This window comes from Rhopalosiphum maidis, chromosome 1, assembly GCF_003676215.2.
Source record: "Rhopalosiphum maidis isolate BTI-1 chromosome 1, ASM367621v3, whole genome shotgun sequence".
Lineage (NCBI taxonomy): Eukaryota > Metazoa > Arthropoda > Insecta > Hemiptera > Aphididae > Rhopalosiphum > Rhopalosiphum maidis.
The window spans coordinates 83493171-83519518 of record NC_040877.1 but is presented as its reverse complement, the minus strand read 5'-3'; the positions used below and the strand labels follow the sequence as shown (position 1 = coordinate 83519518).

The 26348-nt window shown below is 27.1% G+C and overlaps 5 protein-coding genes across 9 annotated transcripts in view; 2 read left to right on the top strand and 3 right to left on the bottom strand.

The window, feature by feature from the left end:
• The window catches only part of LOC113555788 (aryl hydrocarbon receptor nuclear translocator homolog), a 33856-nt gene extending 31828 nt beyond the window's left edge, over positions 1 to 2028 (top strand). For 3 of the 5 annotated variants that reach the window (XM_026960328.2, XM_026960327.2, XM_026960325.2), the window contains 5 exons: positions 3 to 153; positions 218 to 402; positions 468 to 652; positions 743 to 878; positions 1061 to 1239. In XM_026960328.2, coding sequence (XP_026816129.1) covers positions 3 to 153; positions 218 to 402; positions 468 to 652; positions 743 to 878; positions 1061 to 1239 — 836 coding nt within the window. Of the gene's footprint in view, positions 1 to 2; positions 154 to 217; positions 403 to 467; positions 653 to 742; positions 879 to 1060 lie in introns of all 5 variants that reach the window. The other 2 variants (XM_026960326.2, XM_026960324.2) reach the window with 1 other exon arrangement.
• Positions 2029 to 4547: 2519 nt separating this feature from the next.
• On the bottom strand, positions 4548 to 5685 carry LOC113556783 (proteasome subunit alpha type-7-1-like). Its single transcript, XM_026961930.1, has 2 exons — positions 5020 to 5685; positions 4548 to 4840 (listed from the first exon to the last, which is right to left on the bottom strand). The coding sequence occupies exons 1-2, from the start codon at positions 5542 to 5544 to the stop codon at positions 4607 to 4609; spliced, it is 759 nt and encodes a 252-aa protein (XP_026817731.1). The 5' UTR covers positions 5545 to 5685; the 3' UTR covers positions 4548 to 4606.
• A 749-nt stretch (positions 5686 to 6434) lies between these two features.
• LOC113555762 (electron transfer flavoprotein subunit alpha, mitochondrial) lies at positions 6435 to 9729 on the bottom strand. The gene is made up of 6 exons (XM_026960289.2): positions 9397 to 9729; positions 9193 to 9339; positions 7505 to 7769; positions 7036 to 7254; positions 6816 to 6967; positions 6435 to 6744 (listed from the first exon to the last, which is right to left on the bottom strand). The coding sequence occupies exons 1-6, from the start codon at positions 9442 to 9444 to the stop codon at positions 6565 to 6567; spliced, it is 1011 nt and encodes a 336-aa protein (XP_026816090.1). The 5' UTR covers positions 9445 to 9729; the 3' UTR covers positions 6435 to 6564.
• Positions 9730 to 10289: 560 nt separating this feature from the next.
• LOC113555763 (coiled-coil domain-containing protein 124) lies at positions 10290 to 12535 on the top strand. The gene is made up of 5 exons (XM_026960290.2): positions 10290 to 10440; positions 10540 to 10712; positions 11146 to 11274; positions 11341 to 11477; positions 12144 to 12535. Exons 2-5 carry the CDS (start codon positions 10554 to 10556, stop codon positions 12340 to 12342), a joined length of 624 nt encoding a protein of 207 aa, XP_026816091.1. The 5' UTR covers positions 10290 to 10440; positions 10540 to 10553; the 3' UTR covers positions 12343 to 12535.
• A 6104-nt stretch (positions 12536 to 18639) lies between these two features.
• LOC113559281 lies at positions 18640 to 18943 on the bottom strand (the record flags this gene model as incomplete). Its single annotated transcript, XM_026964946.1, has 2 exons — positions 18640 to 18753; positions 18854 to 18943. Coding segments are annotated over 2 exons (204 nt in total), but the record flags the coding sequence as incomplete, so codon positions are not given.
• Positions 18944 to 26348: the final 7405 nt, after the last annotated feature.

Here is a 26348-nt window from a genome sequence, read left to right as displayed (position 1 = left end):
AGTTCTTAAAATGAAAGGCCAAATGATGTCTGTGATGTATCGGTTTCGAGGTAAAAATCATGACTGGATTTGGCTAAGAACAAATGCATTTGCGTTTTTAAATCCATATACTGATGATATTGAGTATATTGTGTGCAACAATTCAACAGCTAAGTAAGTTCTCGCTTTATTTAATGATGTGTCTTTATCACAATTTTGTATATTTGTTTTGTATTAGATCCTCAATGCACTCACCATCAGAAAGTGGAGTAAATATCAGTAACCCGTCTACTGAACCTGTTTATCAACAACAGGCACCTGGATTAGATTATACAGTTCAAAGAAGGGATCATGTAGCAGCACCACCATATCAAGCTCATGCAATGATTACTGCTGCTCCGACAGCTAGTCAACATATGATACGTTAGTGTTTTAGTCTCAATTTCAATTTCTTTAAAACTATTTTTATGTTTTTATTTTTAAAACAGCCAATAATACAGCGCAAAGACCAAATAGCGCTCAAAATGTATTTAATACATATGAAACAAATGCATCACCCATTAGCTATCATTCACCTAATCAAGGTACTCAAAGTCAAGTTCAATCACCATTAATTAATCGCCTTACAAAGTCAAGTCCAACACCTGCACAAACAGCATGGACATTGCGCCAAGTAAAGATATAAGAACATTTAAAAAAAAATTATAATATGATATTTGTTTTTTAATATTTTAATCTATCAATCTATTTACTATTAATTTAGCCGGTCACTGAAGGTTACCAATATAATCAAGAAATGAGTCCATCTCGTTCACCATCAGGTCCAACATACACACAATTAAGTGGTGGTGCAAGACAAACAACGTATCACAATCCATCACCAGCAACTGCATCTCCTGGTAAAATATAAAGATTAAATTATTAAAATATTTTAAATTATTATTTAATACTCTTTTATATAAAATGCAAATATTATCAATCAGTAATTTTTTCTAATAATTGACTTAAAACATTCTGTTACAATTTATAATAATTTTAATTTAAATAGAATAATAAAAACATTTAAATGATTTTTTTAAAGGAATGTGGGGTTGGCAAGCTGGAGCAACTGGGGCCACAGCTGTGGCAAATAATGTACCACCACATCCACATAGTGGCCATCCACAAGAGCTTTCTGATATGATGATGCAGATGCTCGATCAAAGTGCAGCTGCTGCTTCATTTGAAGACCTTAATATGTTCAACACAAATTTTGAATAAGTTTAAAATTGTCTTATATGTCAAATAAATTTATTAAGGATAATAGTTTGTCCTGCAGTTGTCCCAAATTACTCAAATGTATGTTATAAGCTAAATTTGTTTAATATCTGCCTGTAAGGTATTATCAACACCATCTGTGGTAGTATTACATGGTTTTATGTATATTAGAAACTATTATCATAATTTTCATGATACTGGATATCTGTTGTTGTATGTTTAATATTATAGATTCTTTGATTTATGTAGTCTATACAAATACAATAAGAATCTCATATCAAGTTTATTAATAACTTAAGTATACTTTTAACCTTTTTCAAAAAATCATAAATTGGTATTATTTTAAACACTGGTTTTTTTTTTACAATTTTAACCACATTGCTTTTTACACTACACCAAGTTATCATTTTAATATAGTTTATTATCTTCTATCATTGATCATTATTACAATTACAACCTCCAAGCTACCTCTGTCGTGCTCATTTCAATGAAGTATGTACTTAGGTTAGCTTAGTGCCATAAAAAATAAATTATAAGAATTTAAATTTATTTGGAAACTTTACATTCTTTAGCCTTAAATCTCTATGAAGTTCAAAATTAATACAAATATATTTATTTTGACACATATCATTTTCAAAAATATATCAAATCCTTCTGTAGTTGTAAATTTATTTTTTATTGTATTTTGTTTTTTTTTTCAAAACTGGATAACTAAATAAACTTCCAAAGGGATATTCTCAATTCAATTTGTAGCTGACTACCATATATATATATATATATATATATGAATATCATAATAAGAATAACATTGAGCCAAATACCAGTGGTCAACTTCAAATATTAGTCCATTGAAAGTTTGTTTTATTTTGTCCATATCATGTATACAAAATTGTATATAATATTGTATGTTTATAATAGTATTATTTACTTTATACTGATGTAAGTGTGTGGAATTTTTTATAATTTAAGTACGAATATTTCTAAATAATTTGTTATTTTATTGTCTACAAAAAAAATAAATATTTTATACAAATATAAATATGTATATGTACATATACATATTTACATAATACATGAAATTCTATATAAATATACGTATAAAGAGTTAATGGTGATACCATTATATTCTTTTAATTAACCACCATTTTCACTTATACCACTGCTACAAATTTTTCCCTTTTTCTCTTTTGCGCAGTTTATTTAAAAAATATACATTGTAAATATAACACTTTTGTTTTAAGTTATATACATAATTTTTATTATTGTACATTATATTATAACAGTTTAATAGAAGTATTGTATAATTAAATGAAATATATTTAGAGGTTTTTTTTTAATAATAAAACTGTAATTTTTATTTTTTATTTTCCTAGTACTATGCACTATGTTGTAGATTGGTTAAAATGTATTTTAAAAAAATAACACATTTAGACATACTGCAGTACAATCCATAGTTCATATTCTTAATCATGAGAATCTAATAAAAGAATATTCAAGTATCAATTCAAAAATAATATCAAAGGAAACTGTATTTGTTTGTTAAATTTATGACAATTAATTAATACAATAAATTGTTAATGGTAAATGGTAATGATAAAATTATCGAGCATTATCAATAGCATAAAATCAATCCTTTTCCTATGTATTTATTGAACAGATTAATAATTATATATGTTTTGTTCATCTAGCCACTTGGATGAGACATTATGTTTATTGTTGTTATTATAGACTCAAACATGTTTATACATTATATCTTCTTTCACCTTTGATTTTTACCAGTTAAAACCATACCATTAAATATGCATATCATCAATCATCTCTATATCTTCTAATGTTTCCCATTATTGACTATTTGGCTCCACCAGCTTTTTATCTCTTCATACTCAGCTTCAGCTCTTCCACTTCGATTATAAATTTTTCTCAATCTGAAGTCTTCTTCATTATTAAGATATTTCCTGTCAATCTTTTTTCATACCTGTTCACTTGTATAAGAATCAAAGCTCAAGGTATTCTTTGTTCTTTAACTTTTTTAAAGGCTATGTTTCAACTCCATACTAATGTTATGTAGTCACTTTCTAATTTTTAGGTTCCCAGGAATAGTTTTTGAGCCAATGATATTCCGTAGGACTTAGAGTCTAAGAAACAACAGTTATATACTGATTATTGATTAAAATCACATATTCTAATCTGTTTTTATGCCATAGTCTTGAATTATAATTTATGATCGATTACAAATAGTTGAATGATCTACATTGGACAACGATAATAGTTTGCTGATAATATTTTCCTTATTTGTATTAACATAAATTATGACTAACAAATGGAAAAGCTTTTAAGCTTAGAATATGACATCTGTCAAGAAAATTATAGTATTATAGAAAAATGTTAGTTTGATTGTTAAATGTCTAGATAGTGGCTATACTTATTCCAATAATTGAAAAAGTAGTACTTCCAACAATTATCTAAAATAAATGAAAACCACATAGTATTGTTAAATAATAAGGTTGTAGAATATATTTGGTCACATGTCAAATTTAATAAGAAGCTTTGAAGAATAAACTGTACTATATCTCAACTATTACATTCTCATCTTATTAACAATGATAAAAGTTAGTTAACCATCACGATATTTCATTGAAATTTTTAATGGAAAGAAATTTAAATTTTTATTGTACTTATAAATGTGTTGTTTATTAATTAATAAATGTTCAATAATCATTTAATAAATGCGAAAATAAGTGATGAAATAATAAATGTATATGATTTGTATAATATGTAGATAGATAATTAGCTTTAAATCTGCAGACCACTATACTAGATCAATTCACCTGTTATATAAACATTTATTACTGAAATGTTTATATTTTTTCTACACGTATAGTATTATATAGATAATATGAACTTTTGTGCTTTGCATTTGTTTATGAAACATAAATTTAATTTCAAAAATGTATAGTTGAAATAAGGAAAATCTAAAATTGAATACTAGAAAATTCATTAATCAAACACCCAATAGTTATATATGGCATAAATATAAGCAGGTATGCCTAAGATTTATAAAATAACAAATTGGAAATTTGAGAATCAATACAATTCTTTACAATTTAAAAAGTAAATATGACAATAAAACCACAGTGCTAAAGATAAAGATAGATCCAAAGAAATAAAAATAAAATATGGTACCTATTCTTCAATAAAAAAAAAAAAAGAATAATAATAAACAAAATGTACCTAGCCTTTTATTCTATTAAATTATTAATAAAATAATAATTATTAATACAAAATATAGGTACATAATAAAAAAAATATCATTTATACTCAAATTAGAAATGATTTATTCAAATTCCCTGGACATAATAATTAAATAATTTTATTGTTTATCTTTTTGTTTGTTTTTTTCTTTCTCCAAAGCTTCTTTTTCTGCTTCTATAACATTAACCATTTCCTCAAGTGATGCTGGGTCTAACATCTTCATCTTTTCATTATTTTTTAACACTACCAATTCAATGTTTTTTTGACCAGATTGAACTACTTCCAGTAATGCTCTGACTGCCAATTTGATAGTACCTTGTTCAGTACTTACAGCTTCATCATTATAGTTATCCTATAACAAGGAAAATATATAAATATATATTTTAAAACAAATAAATGTACCTATTACAATTAAATCTCTAAGCAAAAGTTATCTAATGTAAAAAATCATATATTAGGTATAGTATAGTAAAACAGTAGTAAGTATGATTCATACTACTTAATCAACTCTAAATAAATAATTTGTTATACCTGTAAGAATTCTTTAACCAATTTTGAATTTCTTCCAGTGGCATTTGCCTTCCATTCGTAATAGATACCAGATGGTTCGGTCTGGAACAGATGTGGCGTGCCATTATTGTTAAAACCAGCAATCAGACACGATATGCCAAATGGACGGCGACCGTTGCTCTGTGTGTATTTCTGCTTGATGGATGCCACGAAGCGTGTGATATATTCAGTCGTTACAGTTTCACCAAGAGTCAAGTACTGTGACTGACATTCCATCTGTGCCCGGTTGATGATTACACGAGCATCCGCTGTCAGTCCAGCAAATGCCATTACTATGTGCGAATCCAGAGGGCAAATCTTGCGTACAGTGCGTTCTTCTTGGAGCATAGCTATAGACTTCTTTTCAACACCGAGCACAACGCAATCCTTGCCTAGTACACCAATGGCTGTACATCCTTTATGTACCGCTTCTTGTGCGTATTCTACTTGCAAAAGATGACCATCCGGCGAGAATACCGTAATTGCTCTATCGTAGCCACCAGACATATTTTTGAATTGTTGGTTGAAATTTAAAAAATAATGAACAAAGATCAGTATGAAACAACAAAAATATTCGATTTGCAGTCTATTTTACGAATTCACGATAATATACAAAACGAGCAATGACTAAGGAAATTTAAAATACTTCGGCACTGCGTCTGATATAGCGTATCAACGACTGTTGTCTATAATCAGTGCGGCCAACTATTAAAACATACAAACATAAATAATGAGTTATCTGTACATCATGGCATGGCTTAAATATATTGTATAACATGGTTAGGAATTTTGAACCTTGGATCATGAAAATACATTTTGTCATGCTCAATAAAACATTAAATATATTAATATGTTATGTATGAACTGCATTAAAGACAAGTTACACAGTGAACTCGGCATTAAAAAATAAAAAATGTTATATTTCGACTGTATTCAGTATTGTTTTACTGATTAAACTGATATTACTTATTATAGAAAAATATATTTGTACTGAAATTAGATGCATGTCTCCACCATCTGTCATCTGTGTGATACATTCAGAAATTAAATAATTTTAATTATTTAATATTTGAAGTTTGAAATTTAACTTTAATACTAATATTATAAAATATTAGAATATAACTAAAATTATATTGCTCACTGGACACGTGATGCTAAGGAATTTATTATGTTATAAAGTAAGACATTGTCACCTAAGCCCTTATAATATATTTATATGCAAATTGTACTCAATTTTTATTATTTTTTTTTAGACAAGTGTACACAATTATGATCTGTAGCAACATGTATTACATTTGTTTTCTTCAATAATCTAATAAAGTTAAACCATTGAAAATAATAATTACTTTAAACAAATATTGAGTAACGCTTTTATATTTAAATTTTTGCAAATATACTAAAAAAATAAATGTATATATTAAAAAACAATGAATGGTCTTAAAACTAATAAAAATATAGAACCACAAATATTCTCTCACGTAATCATTATTATCCAATAAAAATGATAAATATAAAATTTAATTCTTATTATTTTATTTTTTCAATCATTTCGGGAACAGCCTTGAACAAATCAGCAACTAGTCCATAATCTGATACTTGGAAAATTGGTGCATCGGGATCTTTATTTATGGCAGCAATTGTTTTAGAATCTTTCATACCAGCTAAATGTTGAATGGCACCAGAAATGCCAATGGCCAAGTATAATTCCTGTAATTAAATGTATTATACTATTGTTCAACCTTCGTTTAAACTTTTACAAAAATATTATTGTCACTAACCGGAGCAACAATTTTTCCTGTTTGTCCAATTTGCATGTCATTTGGAACAAAACCGGCATCTACAGCTGCTCGAGAAGCTCCAACACCTGCTCCCATTTTGTCAGCAAGATCATAGATCATTTTAAAATTTTCAGCAGACTTGACACCACGTCCTTTATAAATATGGAAAATATGTAAAACAATTATACCTAATATGTTTTATGAATTATATTTATTATACCTCCAGACACAACTATTTTTGCAGAAGCCAAATCGGGTCGATCATTTTTAGTCAGTTCTTGGCTAATCCATTCTGAGCCTGAACCTTTTTCATAGCTACCTGCAGGTACTGCATCTTCAACAGAACCAGAGCCCCCATCGGCAGCAGCTTCAAAACTGGTACTACGTACAGTGAGTACTTTGACAGCATCTAGTGACTTCAAGGTCAATATAGCATTTCCTTAAAAAAAATTAAATTATTAAATAATAAATCAAAAAAGATGTTACTGTACTCTATTCAATGAAAGAATACACTGATTCTGTGTATCTACACTTAACCCCCAACCATTGAGATAGATTCTAGTAATCAGGGTACCATGTGGAGATGTACACAAAACCTGTACTCTTCGCTTAGACAGAGTACCATCAATTGTTCTTAAAGTATTAAAAAATTTATTCAAACCGAAAACCATATTAAATAAAATTTATACCTGCATAAATGGTTCGTACAAATGTATCAGGAGATTTAATGTCAATAACATCAGTAACTGGAGATACATCTAATAATGCAGCCACTCTGGGTAAAAGTGATTTGCTCTGAGCACTGGATCCAGCTAATACATGAGTAGCATTAATTCTTTTTTGAGTAGCTAATATTAGTGGAGCTAGAACTTCTGGCAGAAATCCTTTGAATTCTTCACCTTCTGCTTTAAGTACTTTAGTCACACCAGATACTTTGGTAACTTCTTCTACCACCTGTTTGTGTAAATAATAAATATTCATTGAGAATAAGTAAATATATAAATAACAATATTTTACATACTATAATTTTTTTTTATCATACTTGAATTTGATTGTTTTATTATTTTTTTGTTAGTAATATTTAATAATTTGTAGTTATAAATTTATTATCATGATGAAGATTTAGTAATACAATTTTTAAAACTGAAAAAGTATTTTGAAGTTATACAAAAATTTAAATTAGTTGATGCCAACAATATTTTTAAATGTATACATATATTTTTTTTACTCCTGATTTCTATAAATAATATATTTATTGATTTATCATAGTTTTTATAGAAACACATTATATCAGTAATTTTCAACTTGTGTGTCACAGCTCTCAGGGGCGTCATTGGTTATTATCAAAGACTGCACTAAAAATTAAAAAAAATTAAAACTTGATTGAATCTGTCAAATTGTTATTCATGGAACACTTATTACAACTTATTGTTAATTCCAAAATTCTGGAAATGAGAATCACGCTTTAAAAATGACGCCATGATTTGATAATATTATGCAACAAAAACAAACACAGCCGTCTCACTAAATATTAAAATTATTATTATCGTTTACAAATGTTTCCTATTATTAATAATTACATGTTTATTTCATCATTAAATAAAGTTAGATTAAATAATGTAAATTTGATTATTTTGAATGTTGGTAAGGGAGTCGTATATTTTATTTCAAAATCAAAAGGATCCGTGAATCCAAAAAGGCTGAAAACCACTGCATTATACAATGTTTTTAAATCACGATTACAACTATACTACCTACCACTGATACCATAAGTTGAGAATATTTATAAACCATTAATAAATTTATGATTTGCCTGAAACTTTATTAAATATTAAAGCTAATGAAACCTAAGAAAACCTTGATTCTTATACTTGATACTAGGCCTAATTATCGGAGTATTGAGTAAAAATATCATAAATGTATAATAAAAAATAATTGGTTCATTGGTAATAAAATTAAAAATGTATAAATACAAATTATAAATAAATTGTTGAGTATGCATAGTGAATTAGTATTTAAGTTCATAGTGAATACATTTATTAACCAACTGACAAAATAGAGTTTGTCCTAATCAGTAACTATTTTTTCCAATTACCTAATATTCTTGGAATACTTTTTATTCATAAAAATTTTATTAAACACCTATAATTAATATCTCAATTTGCAAACAAATATTTATTTATGAAATATTAAATTAAATGACAATACTATGGATTTAACCTTGACTATAATTACTACTATATTTTAATTTAATACACCTAAATACCTATACATTTTTATTAGGTTCAAATGCAATTTTATTATTTTTTTCATTTAAGCAAAAAAGTAAGAAATATTGAAAACTATTCAAATGTTAAAACATTATATTTATACATACCGATCCGATTTTGGTGCCAGCTACAAGAACAGATACTTCACCACCAAGTTGCTTTGCAGCTGTTAAGGCATTACGTGTTACGGCTGCAAGTTTCTCATTGTCGTGTTCGGCAATTATTAATGTGCTTTGTAACCTATGTCCATTGACCTAAATATTGAAAAAAAAAAAATTAGTTCAAGAAGACAATGGTTTTTAATTAATTACCTTAGAGCCGAGGTTCTTTGAGTATCTTAAGACGTTACTTAAAATCATTTTAAAAATTATTTTACTATAAAATAAATTGAAATCTTGTTATAATCGACACCAAGATGACAATTGCCAAGATCAGGAAATATAATACCTATTACACCTGCCTATCAACTATCAAAATAGGAAACGTTTGGACTTGTTAACAACGATAGCGAATGGTACAACTATAATGTTTACTCTTCTGCATTTATAGTTCACTGGTCAGTGGTCAGTATTACCATTGAATATATCTATATATCTATATATTTAGTATGAATAATTATACTCAATGGTATTACGTATTTATAACTTTATTTACGTAGGTACATAGATAATATTCAATTTAATATTATCATTCATCTGATCAAAGGGTAATGTGTTATCACATCAGGGGGTTTCAAAATAGTCATTCAAGGTGGATTAAAATTTAAATCTACTAACCACTTGTCTTGTCTTACGTAGTTTTATGTAAATTGTAGATGGACAAAAATAAAAAAATTTATTAAATTTATTAAAATAATTACCATGTTATATAATGTCTATGGAGTATGGACAATACTACCTTTTGCATATAATTAAAAGGACTATATTATGGTCTTATACACCTTACTTATCATTACAAGAAGTATAATGTGGTTGTGGTTATGCTTACACTTATGCAGTAATCACTATTCTCTAATCTGTCAATCAAACATCAGTCGACAGTAATCACTATTCACTTTACCAAGAGCACAATTCAATAGCAAATAATTTTTAGATCTGAATTAAACAATAATCAAGATTAGTATCTAATTTTGTATTTAATGAATGAGAGATGATTTATGTCTTATGATTTAAAATAATATTATTTATATTTATAATAATATATTATACTGTACATTTTATTAGATTATTTGATAAAAACTATAAGATTATCATATTATTATTTATATCTATTGCAAATTATTTGTTATTACGGTTATTTCCCATTAATTAGGCTAAGTTCAAGCAACTTATAGTTAGTAATTGAATTTCCAAAATGTAAGTTATATCAATACTCAAAATATTCTTATACATTTTATTATATATAAAAAAATAATAAAATTAATTTTTTTTTATTTATATTTTTCTGATTAATAGTAGGTATATTCAAAATGCCCAAGAAGTTTGTTGGCATGAATTCAAAAGCTATGGAAGCCAAAGCTCGAAAAGATGCTATTAAGCAGGAAGCAGATGCTAAAAAAAAAAAGGCAATAGAAGATGAATTTTGGAAAGATGATGACAAGAATTCTATCAAAAAACAAAAAAGAAAGGCAAGTTATATTATTTTAAAAATAAAGATCTTCAAAATAAATAATATTAATGAGGTAGCAATAGAAAACTTTCTTATTCATTAACTGTATACAATATTGATACATTTACTTATTTTATCATAGGAAATATAATATAATGTAATATATTTTTATAGATATTAGTTATAAATTCACAATTAAAAATAAGAGTGTGACATTATTAAATTACATTTTTTTCAACTTGCACTTAATATTATTTTCGTTTAAAAAAGTGACTTACAAGTATATATTTTGTTTAAGATTAATATTATTGCAGTGATATAAATATATTTTTTTATAGTTATTTAATAATTAATTATATCTGTTTATAATAATTTAACTAGCAATATTGCAATTGTTTATATACCTATACCTTTTAAATATGTTTATAATATATTTGTGTAAAACATTTTAGGAGGAAAAGGAGAAAAAAAAGATTGATCAATTAGAAAAAAAACGAGAAGCCCAATTATTACTGGAAACTGAGCTCAGTGAAATTAAGACAACGCAAATAAACCAAAAAATCACTAGGCATCAACTTATGGTAATACATGTTTTAAATCATCATAATATATTATGTTACATTTACTCAATAGTTCAAACATTTTAGAAAGAACTGGATACTCCATCAACTCATAAGGTACAACCAACAATGGATGAAGAAAGTTCAATAGAAGAAAACTTGAATCGTTTGACTATGCATGATGAAGAAGCACGAACAGTTGATGAGGCTCTTAATATGCTGAAGTAAATAAATAGATTATTTTTAGAGAATATACTGTTGATTTGAGTAATGATTGTTATGAATTTGTATAATAGTAGAATACTACTACATATTAATTTAAAATGGAAATTTTGGTGTTGTAGAATTTGTCTCTGGTCCTGACTATACCATACTATACTATATATTTATCTATATCAGTATTTATAATCCCTTTTCAACAACTTATAATGTGTACATTGTATAGTTATAAAGGTTATAGTGAAAAACTTTTAACACTTCATAAGCTTGGTTTATTTTTGCTTGTGAGGCCTATTTACATTTTATTGATTTTTATTATTTTCTAACAATATAAACTGAAATAGTTTTAAATTTTAAACCTTCAGTTTGATGATCTAAAATTAGTACTTTTTGTTATCGCTTGCCACCAAACCGTTTAAAATTGAACACCTTTGACAACCATATATCAGCAATCTAATTTAAAATTTAATACAAGTATGATAAAAATTGTTTTTCTATGTTAAAAACCTTGAAAATGTTATAAAGTTTCTCATAAGTTGTTCTTATCGAAATTGGTTGCAATGGACAATATGCTTAATAGTCTTTTAAGATCCATTGTAACTGTCCTCAACTATAGTACAATAGTTATTAATTTATTTGTTTTAATTTTATATATTATTTTATTGTTACAGTCCTACTCAAAAGTTGTTGGATAAACATCCGGAAAAAAGACTAAAAGCAGCATATACTGCTTTTGAAGCAGAAAATTTACCAAGATTACGTAATGAAAATCCATCTATGCGTCTTTCTCAAGTAAAACAACTAATGAACAAAGAATGGATGAAATCACCGGATAACCCTATTAATCAGAGATATTCCAATAAAAATTGATTTGAACTGCTTTTAATAATACATATGATGTATAGATAATAATGATAACTTATAAGTAGGTGTTAGTAATTCCTTGAAATAAAATGTGATTATTTACCTACTATAAATATGTTAATACAATATTATGTACAATGTAACAAAAATGTATTAATTTCAATTTTGAATAAAATTGGAACTGTGACAATTACAATTACGATAAGTTAATAAACTTTTTTAACATTTGTTCTATGATATTGATTGTTACTCTATGAATTTAATATTTATTATACATGAAAAAATCTTCATAAATGATTGGTATTTAGTAATGTAAACATAAAAGTAAAATATTTGGTTAACCCTATTGCATATTATATTCGTCATCGACTAACTCAGAGTAGTAGTGTGGTCACATTAAACACTAACAATATGATTATCAACATATTGATTTATTAACTAAAGCTATACACGACTATCTCTATCAAGTATCAACTCATTACTATTATGGAATACTTATAGTAGACAATAATAATCATGGGTGAAAATTCAGGTTGGGTCAGTCATGCCATGGCCTGATCTAATGCTGACAAGTTATTAGCCTCAGAATTGATAGAAATGGGGTACTTTATAATAATTTATTGTATAAAAAATGTTATTAAAAAAATATAATAAAAGAGCTTTAATGTGATTGTTTTCTCAAAATGTAATGACAAACGATAAATATCTATTTTCACAATTCTTTACAATAATAATACATATGAATATGGCATGTATAATATTAATTTTTTCTACCTGGTGGCTAGTGTAATTTTTAATAAGTCATAATTAAGAAATAATAATACCTATGTTTTTAAAATATTTTATTAAAATCAACAAATAAAAAATATTTTGTCGTACCCTTATACAAATGTCAAGTTTCGTTTATGATAGTAGCATTACTATTATTATCATGATGATTTTTAATAATTTATTATTGTTGAAATGTTCACCTGCTTATAAGCGATTACTAGTACCTACTATAATGATTATACAATAGTACCCTACTATTACCGGGGCCGGGAGAAGTTTAACGGGCCCCGTGGCTGATCGATTCCGGGCCTCCTTTACTTACACTTATTTATTTGACATGATAAAAATACATCTTGTACATAATTTAGTATAATACAAATATTCAAGTTTTATAATATATAAATATTAAAGTCATAAATACATAATAATATAATATAGTAGATACCTAATTTGGTTTAGTTAAAATCATTTTGGGAAAAAAATAAATACAAACACTAAATATAAACAAAAATAAAAACCAATTATATCTTTAGCTTCTTGAGATAGTATTTGATCGCATACAATAGATTAATTTAGAATTAATATGTAGATACAATTTTCTAAAATAATATCTTATGCTACGGCAAATGATTATAAAATAATATTGTAAAAAAAAGGTGACACTGGCCCTATTGGAGGTACCGGACCCGGGGCTCTAGCACTTCCTGCTCCACCTTCTCACCGGCACTGACTATTATTATATTACCTACTAATAGACAATTTATTCAGCGTTAGAATCATCTATTAAGTTAACAGATGATTGTGCCTGCTGTTTATTAACGTTGCTTTAATTTTTTAAATATGGGTTAGCATTTGGATTATGCCGTACAATTTATAATAATTTATAGGAAGTTATAAAGTTAAACGTTAAATCATTTTAATGTTAAAGCTCTGATTATTAAAAAAAAAAAACAATAATTCCTAAAAAAAAATGTAATTAATATCATGGCAGTTTTAAAATGTTTCTAATTTGTAACAATGACTTGCACCAGTGAGTAGAACAAGACCAAATACCAATGTCTAATTCTAATAGGTAGTTGGCTCATACATAAGTATCCTGCCATTCCTCCCCGTATTTATGTAATTATCTTTTGTTTTACAACAAGTTATAATTATATTATAAAATATATATTATTATATCCGTATTAGTGGAAGATTAGTATATTATATTAATATAGTATTCATTACATATCCATTATATACCTGTGTTTCTCTTTTATATTACAATTTATCCTTTGTGTATAAAATAGGGATTGTAATTTGTGTTTTATTAGTCGTGTTTTGAAGTTTTCATTGCATATCGGGTAGGTACGCAGTGTGTTAGTGTGACAAGTATTTTAGGTAAACGATTTACCAGTTTTTGACTCGTCGTTAACAAATCAAGACGGTAACGCGTTATAGAGGATTATTTATTAAAGTAGTTTCCATTTCATTGTCGTTAGTCGGAAAGGAAAGAATTTTAACTAAATTACACAACGCGTTATTAATAAAATAGCACGTTACTTCCGTTACGTTAATAACTAACACAATAAAATTATAAAAGATTTCATTAATACAAAATTTTAAATTATTCATTCAACGTTTCAAGTTCAGTTATAGTAATCCGTTATGCTTGTAATCTTCAAGTAACATAGTTATAATATATGGTGGCGTGAACTTTTTTCCTACGAAGCAGCTACCTTTAATAAGTACCCGGCCACCAGTTTTTTCTCACATTTTAAACAATTTGATTTCTCAATATCATATAACGTAGGGTAATATGTACCTATAATATTTACTTAGGTATATCGTTACGTGTAGCTACGGGAGTATAAATTATAGACTAGTCTAGCCGTATGTGTCCTGGAGACTGAAGTCATTGCGGGATACCTACCCCCATTTTTGCACGAGACGGCCGCCTCATGAGATAGTAATTCATGCAGCTATTGGGCATGCCTAGCGTGTATAAATTTGTTCGAAATCCACTGCGGTGTAGGTACTCACTCGGATATGACTTAGCTCACGTTAACTGACAGATTGATCTAATGTAATGATAAGAATTATTTAAACGGATTTGTCTTTTTACATGAAGTCTACTTTATCACATTTTTTATTGTACTTTCCTTAATTCTGCAAACATTAATTACAAAAATAAAAATTTGAAAATTGTAATTATTATTTTACTTTTATAGTTATTGTAGAAAAAACGTAAAATGTGAACCAATCGATGAGGTCGTATATATATATACTTTAAGTAGACTTTTGTACAAGTCCAAAATGCGTTAGAGTGCATCACGACGTTTTCACGTGAATTTTAATAGTTTTTCCCTATTATTAAGAAAATTATTGGGAATAGTTTTAACCTTCTAAAGTATCAACTAATTAAAATTTGTTACCAGAAATCATCACCCTCAGTGATAAAAATTTCAAAAAATGTCTGCTCCAAAATAGCACGACGTTGCAAGAACGCTAACGCTAACAAAAATATATTATAGTAAAATTTCCCTTCTTATTAGAACCGAAAAATGATGATATTTTGATTGTCATATTAATATGTATGTGATAGATATTTGTGAAATGTACGAATAATTGCATACATAATTACATATACATTATTACATTCATATATTAATAAAGACTTGGTTGTATTTGTATACTTGTGTACCTATTACAAAAATACACCTATAGGTATTAATATTATATATGTTATATTAGTATACTACTCAAACTTAATCATATAGTGCAGTTGACACAATATTTCCTTGAATTATGTTAAGTATTTTTTATTGTTCACAGTTTATTTAACTTTGTACATATTTATTATTATTTTCTTATGATAATAATAAGTAATGTTAATAAACAATATTTTAGCTATTACTTTTTTTGCACTGGTTCCAAGTTTAATAATAAAAACAAATGTCTCATGATTATTTTCTTTATAGATCCAAAGTTTTTACTGTTCAAATTAATAATAATTTGCGTTGAAAGTTTTAAAGTCAGACAATCACAGTTCTTAGATAACGTTATATTTGATTTTATTGGCAAAAATTCTAAGTAACAAGGAATACAACATACCTATATTTAAATTATTTTAAAAGTTTTGAAAGTTGTAGTTTATTGTCATTTTGGCAATACATTTGAAGATGTTTCTTGTTATGTGTATATTTTCTTGACAATTTGTTTCACTACATATTAAAAAGTTGTTTGTTGATTGAAGTTATCACCAATTGATTCAGTAAGGTAGGTATTGCCTATGTATTAAGATTGTAATTATCATAATAATTTAATATTTAATATTTAATTTTTATAAATTTTTTTTTTATATTAAAACAAAATTGTTGTTTAAGTATTGTAGTTAAATTGTAATAATCATTAAACTCAATTATTAAGAGGGCGTCACACACTCACACCCGCATGTGTTGTCTCTGTCTTACAAGTACGTAACATAGCAAATTTACGCTCAGCAGATCACGTTTAGCTCCGTCAGTTTAAAAATTAGAGTGAATTGACCTATAATGATACTTGTTAGCAAGAAAATTATCTGTGTTTGTATGTTGGTTTTTTATGATAGTTCAATTTTTTAGCAAGTTATGCGTATATAACATAGCGTAAATTAAATATGATCATAACTCACTTAAAAACTTAATAATCGTAAAAAACCAACATACAAACACAGATAATATTCTTACGATCAAGTTTCATAATAGGTCGATTCACTCTTATTTTTAAACTAACGGAACTAAACGTGATCTGCTGAGCATAGATTTTCTATGTTACGTACTTGTAAGACGGAGACAACACATGCGGTTGTTGCGGCCTCTTAAACAAAAATAAAATCGAGAAATACTCGACTATTCCTCTTAATTAGGTAGGTCACTGTAATGGATATGAATATCAGAATATATGATAAATTTGAATTCAATGATAAATAATTGAAAATGTATTAATGTAGCAATTATATTATTTAATGTTATCAACGTATTAAATCAATAAGTTAATAACAGATAAATCTAATATAAATAAATATAGACACGAAATTCAGTAGGATCTCTATCAAAATAAATATAATTTTAAATACCCAGAAATCAAAACGTATGAGAAATTTTGTATTACATTTTCAAGCCTCAATAAGTATAAAAATTAAAAATTAATGAACTTTTAACTGTACTATACTTTAATTTTACTGTTTCAAAGGCAACGAGTCTCAAAAATAATTAAATAAATGAATGAAACAATTATTTAAAAAAAAACAAACATAATTTTAAAACTAATATCACTATTCAGAATAAAGAATTAAATTTTATTATAGCAATCGGCCGATAATGGGAATACGGTACGGCACGGCGTCCCGAGGGTTTCCAGCTACCTGTAACCTGAGCTTTTTTTGTGTGTGTTATCTTATCAGCGTGTAGATATGAATTGTTCAGAGGCGTTAAACACCTGTCACCGACTAGCTCAATGCTCAATTATATAAATTATAAAATAATTTTTTTTCGTCTTTAAAACACAACAATGTGTGTTGATTTAAGAATTTAGTTTTGAAAAAGCAAAAACTACACACGGGCGAAGTCGGGTAATTCAGCTAGTACATTATAATGCCGAAATTGGAGAAAAAAATTTAATTTTACTAAATAAATTGATGATAAATATCTTGGATTATTTTTTTTGAATATAATTATACTACTTGAATCTGGTTTTGTTAAAACTAGGCAATTGTAAAATAGGTATATTATAATTAATATTTTGAATATAATATGGATATGTAGTAACGTTAAGTAGGCTTTACTATTTACATGTGAATTATAAACTATTTAAATTAGTCAGATTTTAAACTTTAATGAGTTTAAAATACATTTTATGTACCTACTTACTATGGTCTATGATATATATTATGGATAAATATTATATAATCGTGTGTAATGTGGTCAGAGAAGCGACCAGTTAAGTAAAAGATATCCAAAGAGAGTTGTAGGACCCTGTGAATATAATTATCGTAGTCGAGAGTAAATAGAGATATAAGAACTAAAATTCCTATATTTAAATAACCACGGATTCGATGATAGTTATTATTATTTTATTACCTATTAAATACTTATAACAATTAATACTTATATATATTATATATATATATATGTGTGTGTGTGTGTGTGTGTGTGTGTGTGTGTGTAACTTTTAAGTATTATGGTAATAATTAATAGGTGACTGTGTCGTAGTCTTACGGAGTTCGGTAGTATAGGTGGTATGTTGATGTTTAATATGTACAATTAACTGCCGCTCTTACATGGCGTGTATTGGCAAGAGGCCTTACAGTTAATAACTGTGTGTGAATGTGTATTGTATTTGTCAGCAGTGGCGTAGTTATGATTTGGTTCTGGGGGGGATATTTAATTAATTGGATAAACATAAAGTGGGGTGCTTTGCCCCCCACACTCCCCTAACAGTTATTTTTTTTAAAACATAATTATATACACAGTTAGATTAATACAAAAATTTAATTTCCATAAACTCTATTATTTATAAGATAAAATCCAATTTCCTAAGTTTTTTGGCTAACTCGTTTATTATCTCTTCTGTGTCAATATGTATGTTTTTGTGGACAGCCAACATAGTTAATTCATTCAATCGATCCTGTTTAATAACAAATAATGATTATTAATTAATTATTATGAAAATGTAATGACAATCGTTTTATGACAATGAATAAAAAGTTAATGATTTTTAGTCTTACTTTAGACATGATATTTCTTAAGTATGTTTTTATTCTTTTAAGGGATGAAAACATCCGCTCAGGTGTTGTAGTGGATACAGGCAATGTACATACAATTCAATAAGCGCTTGAAGAGCTGATTTTGGTACATTATTAGATGATCTGTTTAGTTTGTGCCTCCACAACTTTAGCTCAACCAGTAAAATGTCTAAGTTTTCCACATTCTGCTTGGTAAAATTTAACTAATTTCTTAAATTAAGTTTCTTCAACTTCAGTTAAAATTTTATTAGAAGAAAAAAAACTCTCAAACCCTAAAAATGTAAAATAATTTCAAATACACTAATAAATAATAATAATATTTGTTAATATTACTAAATAACACTACGCTATTATTTACACATAATACCTAACATCTTTTATAATAGACTACATAATATTATATTATTATACTACCTTTGAAAATGTCTGAGTGTGCCAAAAATCTATTTTCCAATTCAGTTATGAAATAATCAACATTTGGTATAAAAACAGTTATTTTATAGTAGGTTTCTGCATTCATTTTTTGATCAAACAATGGATTTGCTCAATTTGTTTGTCTTTTATTCAACCATTTGACTGTCAACTCAATATCCATTTTAACAGTCATTACCTATTTTTTTTTTTTTTTTAATGCTTATATCAATCACTAGTATATACTTAACATATATTTGGGTAATTTTTTTAACCTTTGTTTGTAGGAATATTTTTTTAAACTCGTTATCACATTCGCTTCTCATAGATTTCATTTCTGAAACAATGTTTTTTGTCAGGTCAAATAGAAATGTGTAGAAAAACACTTGGTGGATCTATGACATTGCGTATGATTGTATGAATGTATGATAATATGATAGGCGAAAGATATAATTTGAGACCATTAAACATTTAAAAAAAAAGTTCTAGGGGGGATCTATCCCCATAATCCCCCCCCATAACTACGCCACTGTTTGTCAGCAATTAGTTGTGTAGTGCCATATTACATAATTGTTACACTTTCATAGCTGTATACTACTGATTCAATCATCTTTTAGAAAAATTGTAGTTTGATCCGATTTTTTGGTATTTAATCATTTATTAAGGTATAAATGTATAGTTATGACATGTATTTAATGCAGTAGCACACACAGGATTTTCTTTCAGAGGGGGTCGTGCTAATTATTTCCGGGCACGTGTGATCCCTTACCCACCTTTCGGCATCATTAGGTATAATATATGGTGGTGTATTCAGATTTCAGGACTCGAGCAACCTATAGTCATGACTCGTTAGTCAATTTCTCCGATATCTCATAATGATAATATAATATATATATATTTATTGATGTAATTCATATTATATTAAGATCACAGTCATATATCCATTTTCAATGTATTTTATAAACTTGTACGTGGCTTGTTAAAATACATCACTAAATACCTATAGAATATAATTTACATATTATTATCTAATAGTGTAATGAAATTAGTTCATATGAGGTTTTCAACTATTGAATAAAATGTATTGGTATATAATATTTAATACGTCTTTATTTTATATGTTGAAATCGCAATCATATTATAAAATATATATAAAGGTCCACACACACTGCAGAGGTGGTGTTAAAATTATTTTACTTGGTCATAAATTTTGTCCAGCTACATTTTAACGCCACCGCCACTACTGAAGTATGTCGAGTACCTGAAATAGTTAACTATTTGACAAATATTTATTATTTAGTAAATATACATTAATAACATATGAAAAAAATCTATTCAATATTAATTATAGTAAAATGACTCAGTAGTCATTATCAGGAGTGTGAATTTAATTTAATAAAAAAATGTAATAGGTACATGCGTTTATTTATGCACAAATAACAAACAAAATATATATAATGAAAAATTCCAAAAAATGTCTTTATTAAAAAAATATGTCTTGATTAATTTTATTAAAAATGATTTATAATATTATATATTAATACATTTTAAATTATTCGTTTATATACTTTTTTCTAGTTTTTCTTTATCAACTATAAAAGAAAATATTGAGTATATTATATTATATCATTTGAGCTTTAGGTATTAAACCATTAAATTGTTTACCATTCATTTTCGTGTGCAAAACTTTCAAAGTATCTCCCGACTTCACCATATAGGGTGCGGTGTCACTTAAAAATCAATAATACGTGATGATGGCGTATGCCACCAAGCCATAGTAAACAAAGAGAATCTTTAGATAGTATGTAGATAGTACTTAGTGTGTCAATTATAATTAGTTGACATTCAATAAAAAATTCTCACTTGAGCGATCTCTGAATAGTGTTTTAATAACGACGGGGAAAATTTTAATAATTAAAGTTAAATACTCAATTATAGATATAATAGTTTTATCGAATGATAGAAAAATGTAAATAATAAGAAAAAATAAGTATTAACATGAAAAAATCATAAAAACACGCATTTATATGCCCTTACTCAAATATATGAAAAATTCAAAATAAGATTTCGTAAATAAAAAAAAAAAAAAAAATAAATATAATATTTAATATTTATAAATAAATAAATAACACACAACAAATTTTGTCCGAATTCATTTTCTTATACGATGTAGAAAAAAATGCAAATGCATTAAATTCCCAGTCCTGGTCATTACTAATGAGTTATAAACTTATATAATAATAATGTTGATTGGTCGAACACATTAATTATTGTTTACTGTATTATGTATAGTACCTATTGGTTGTTATACGGCTGATAAATGAAAAAAAAAATAGGGACGGTTACAAGTTACAAGTTTATAACCAGAAATGGAGAGCAGAATCATCATCCAAATCACGTATATTGGTCAATGGTTAGTTACTACTTGCTTCCCATTTATAACGTGATTAATTAATATCGAGGTTACCTAACTCCAAACTTAAGTTGGTCTAAATACAACCCTGATTCCGAATCTTAACTCGCATCTGAAACAGAATTAAAATACAATGTATTTGGGTTAAGAAAACTATTCTTACTTTACTGTATCTTCGACATAATAATATTATTAAGCACTTATTATTTTCAAAGTGAGCATTGTCAATAATAAATAAATCGTATTCGTTGGACGGCGCGTTGTATAGGCAATCTCGGTACATGTCAGTCGTGTAGCATTCGAACGGTATCAACGGTATACCGTGCAGTTGCAGTTAACATTTCCGTTAAGCATCTGTTAACTAATTAAATCACCGGTTATATGCATATTGCTATGAATTTATGATAAATTAGTTGCGTTGCGATTATAACAATAATCGGCCAATTAATATCTGCGCGTCGACGCGCTAGTACTTCCGTTGTTCCACTGACATCGAACAACTGACACCAAATTCACAGATTTCGATTGGCCCGAACACGGGGCACGGAACGACCGTTTAACCGTAGACATAATATATATATATATATATATTAATATCAATATTATACTGTGATACGTTTTCATCACTATCGTAAAATATAATATATACGTGTGCATCGTAGTAATATAATCCGTACCGTCAGCCGAGGACATAATATTATCATATATTACGGGACGACGTTATGGTGACGCGTGGCGGCTGGAGGGTGGCCTCACTTTTTATTATTAATACGCCCGGTGAACACGGCCTGGGTGTAACCATAGGTTCCGGCAATCGGCCGTTTTGTGTTAATGGACGCGATAATATTTGCAGCGGTCGTCTGGCCGAGGGCGTCTTTATTCCAAATCCCCAGATATTGCCGCTGCAGCGCGTACACGGGCACCGTACCTATGCATTTACTACAGCTATGTTTGGGTGTGTATATACAATAATAATATGATATGTTGGCGGCGGGTATTTGTTGTGTACTCGCCGTAATTATACACCGTATAGAGTTGTACAGTAAAATCAACCCTTCGTTGTTTTTGGCACGAAATGAACAGGCGCCGAGTATGCGCACGTGACGACGATTTAATAATAATAATAATAATAATAATAATAATAATAATATAATGTAAGACATTCGTGCTGTGCACAAACAGAATCGATCCATTTTTGCTTTTGACGTCAATAAAGTAAGTGCTGCACGTCGAGTAGGTACTTTGGCGAAGGGGTTTAATATTATAGGTATACAGGTACGCCTACATAATAGTGTATTTATGTATAGTATAATATTATTCAATTAATTCTGTATTTTGGTCTTGCGAGAACGAGGTTTCGGCGGTGATTAAATTTGTTTTTATTCTATATTTAATTAATATGAACATTTTATTTTTTACCGTATTAAACTGTATTTTTTTCAGAAAATCTCACAATACGAGCAAAACGGGTACCAGTGCTATTATAATACACTATATTACACTACTAGGTAATTTTTGTGTACATCCGTCATTATGAAATGATCAACTTTCGCAATAAAACTGTGAACAGTTTATTACTCATTGTACATTTAACCAATGTCAGTGGTAAGAAGGTCTCTATTGAAAATAATAAAAATAATAATAATAAAACAGCAACATACTAGCAACTTGGGCTAAGTTTAATGATTACTTATTCCAAAACGTAAAGCAATTCTTAATTTTTTATCAATGAATAAAATCTAACTCTAATAAAGTCACATTTCGTTTTATCTTTTGTCCCATGCAATACGACAGTTGTATTCTAACCGTTATTTGTACAGTTTTTAATTAGTTACTTTATATTTCAATCGTGTTTTTTCCATTGGAATCATAAAATATATTCTTTTTAGTGCTTTTGGAACAATTCACAACATACAGTCAATGTAGACCAACGAAACCTATTTTTAGAACACTATCGCGTTTGTTTTAAAATATATTGATTTTTTTTTCAAAACAAAAAAAAACTATTTATATATTTTCGATTAAGGTATACGTGTTATTCTAATGTTTTACATTACCCTTATTCATTCTTATGTTAGTCGGTAAATTATATCCGTTGTTTCGCTGTCTGCTCGTCCGTGTTGTCGTGTTACAATTCGTTAGTTACCTATGATTAATATTCTTTTCAATGTATGCAGTTTTTTACTTATTACAAATATTTTAAAATATAATATATTATATCGAATAGGTTTGACGTATTCCACTTTCTCTTTATAGAACGTAACTACTCATGTACTCGGCGGTGTTTTAGATTTTTGTAATAGAGGTTGATTGTAGGCATTCAGGTTTTAGATTTTAAACGGAGTGATGAATGTATTGATTTTAAAATGATGTGTTTTTTTTTTGTTTTGTTTTTGTGTCTGTCATCACGTTTTGGAGTAGTAATAATGCTTTGATTTTTGACTTCAGCCTCTTTTTGAATAGGAAAATTTCCAGTAGTTTTCAAAAGCGTCGGGAAATACCCTGAAAAAATAACGGAAAAAACAGGAATTTTTACGCATAACCACTTTTCGACAAAATCGATTTTTTGATTTGCTCTAACTCAAAAACGAATCATTGCAAATACTTGAAATTTCCACCAAATATTTATATTATGGTTATCCATTTATGATTAAATTTTCAAAATATTTTGACCTTTTTTAAGCTACTTATAGACAATTGAAATTTTCGACTTTTCTAAGTTGTTTTTCTTAAAATGCTGATAAAAAAAATTTGGCTATCCAAAAACTCTTTAGAATTTAATACAAGGCTTATTATAAGTTGTACTTATGGTAGTAAAAAAAAAATCAAAAATCGTTAGTCACAATTTTTGTTTATAACCATTTAAAGTTCAAATGTTTACGAAATATATCAAAATTGCGAAAATTTGCAAGGAATTTTGAAGTTGAAAATTCATAAAATTTTTGTGATTTATACTTAAGTTTAAAAATCCAATACAAGATTATTCATAAGTTTTCCTTCAAGTAACTGTAAAAAAAAATTCCAGCGTCATTATAGAAAACATTTTATGAGCGTATGAAATTTAATTTTTTACGAAATCGCGTAAAATAACGATATATTACAATTTAAATATAGGTAATAATATTATATATCTAACTAATTATCATTGACTGACAAATCATCTCCGTTTAGAATCGTTTTTTGTATACAATGATACCCGTCATTGCATTTAAATTTGACACATCCATTATAGAGACCAGTGACCTACTCTCCATCTCTACTATACAACAAAGCAATACCCACTTGTTCACTTTTTTTTCTTTATTTTTAACATTTTGGAATTAGCCAGGCGCATAAATTAATTTCCACTACTAGATGCTCTTCTAAGAATCCTCTAATAGTATTACCAATGATAAGGTAGGTAAAACATTTTAGAATTATAAAATATGTAGTACTCACATATTATAATATTACACTTATGAAATATATCAATATTTTTTTTAAATATAATAAATGTTTATCATTAAAATAATTACTCTGTACATAATTAATAAAATAAATATGGATTGTGTAACTATTAGTAACTATTATAAGTACTATACTTAGTTTCAATTTTCGTTTTACAAGAAAATTTTTGAAGACTTCTCCTACTTAATAATTGTTCACTAAAAATTAAACAAAACGCTATTATAAAATAAAATATATACAATGAAGATACATTCCTTGTTTAGCTCAGAATTTAAAATACGTATTTATAAAATAAATGTTAATATAATAATTATAATATTATATGATGGATGTAAGTACATACTAGGTAGTGATGTTATTAATTTTACATATGAGTAAATTTACAAGCTAATTTGATTAATGTATTCAGTTTGTTTCAAAACAAATATATACACATACAATTATTTAAAAAGTAACAAAAACTTACTATTAAAATTAACAATTTTAAAAACAAAAATGTTATCGATTCCAAGTAGAAAGTTATTAGTATTACAACATGTGTATTTGCTTTTATTTAAAAAAAATTCATAACTAGTATTGATATTTAATATAATATGTGTTTCAATTTTTTTATTAGCATCCGCAATCCATCCAAAATGTAACTTAAATACATATGTCTCATATATTAAAATTATTAAATTTCTGTAATTTTGATTTACCTATCTAGCTATATAGAATACATATTGTATTTATTATTAATTGTAATAACTGCTTCGTTATAATTTATATACTATGTGGATTCTTACTAGGTACATGTTATATGTATGATAATTATTAAAGTATAATTAGTGGCGCAAATATAAAAATGTCGGGGGGGGGGTTACATTATTACAATATATATATATATACATAAGATTATATAGGTTATTATACTAGGCCTCGGAGAGATTTCGGAGGTGGTTAAAATCCCTTTACTCCCCTTCCTCCTGGTTGCACCATTGAGTATAACATTCAAATGATAGACTGCACCGCGGTTCTACGCATAATAAAACATTCTATGATAATTATAAAAATCAAAAACCACAACCAATTTAACAAATAAACAATGCCCCCTATTTCCTTGCACGACACACATATACTTTTGCAATAAAAGTATAATTCATCCAAAAGTACAATATTATTTATATACGTAAAAAATAACAGGAATATTAGCTGTCATTTATTTCT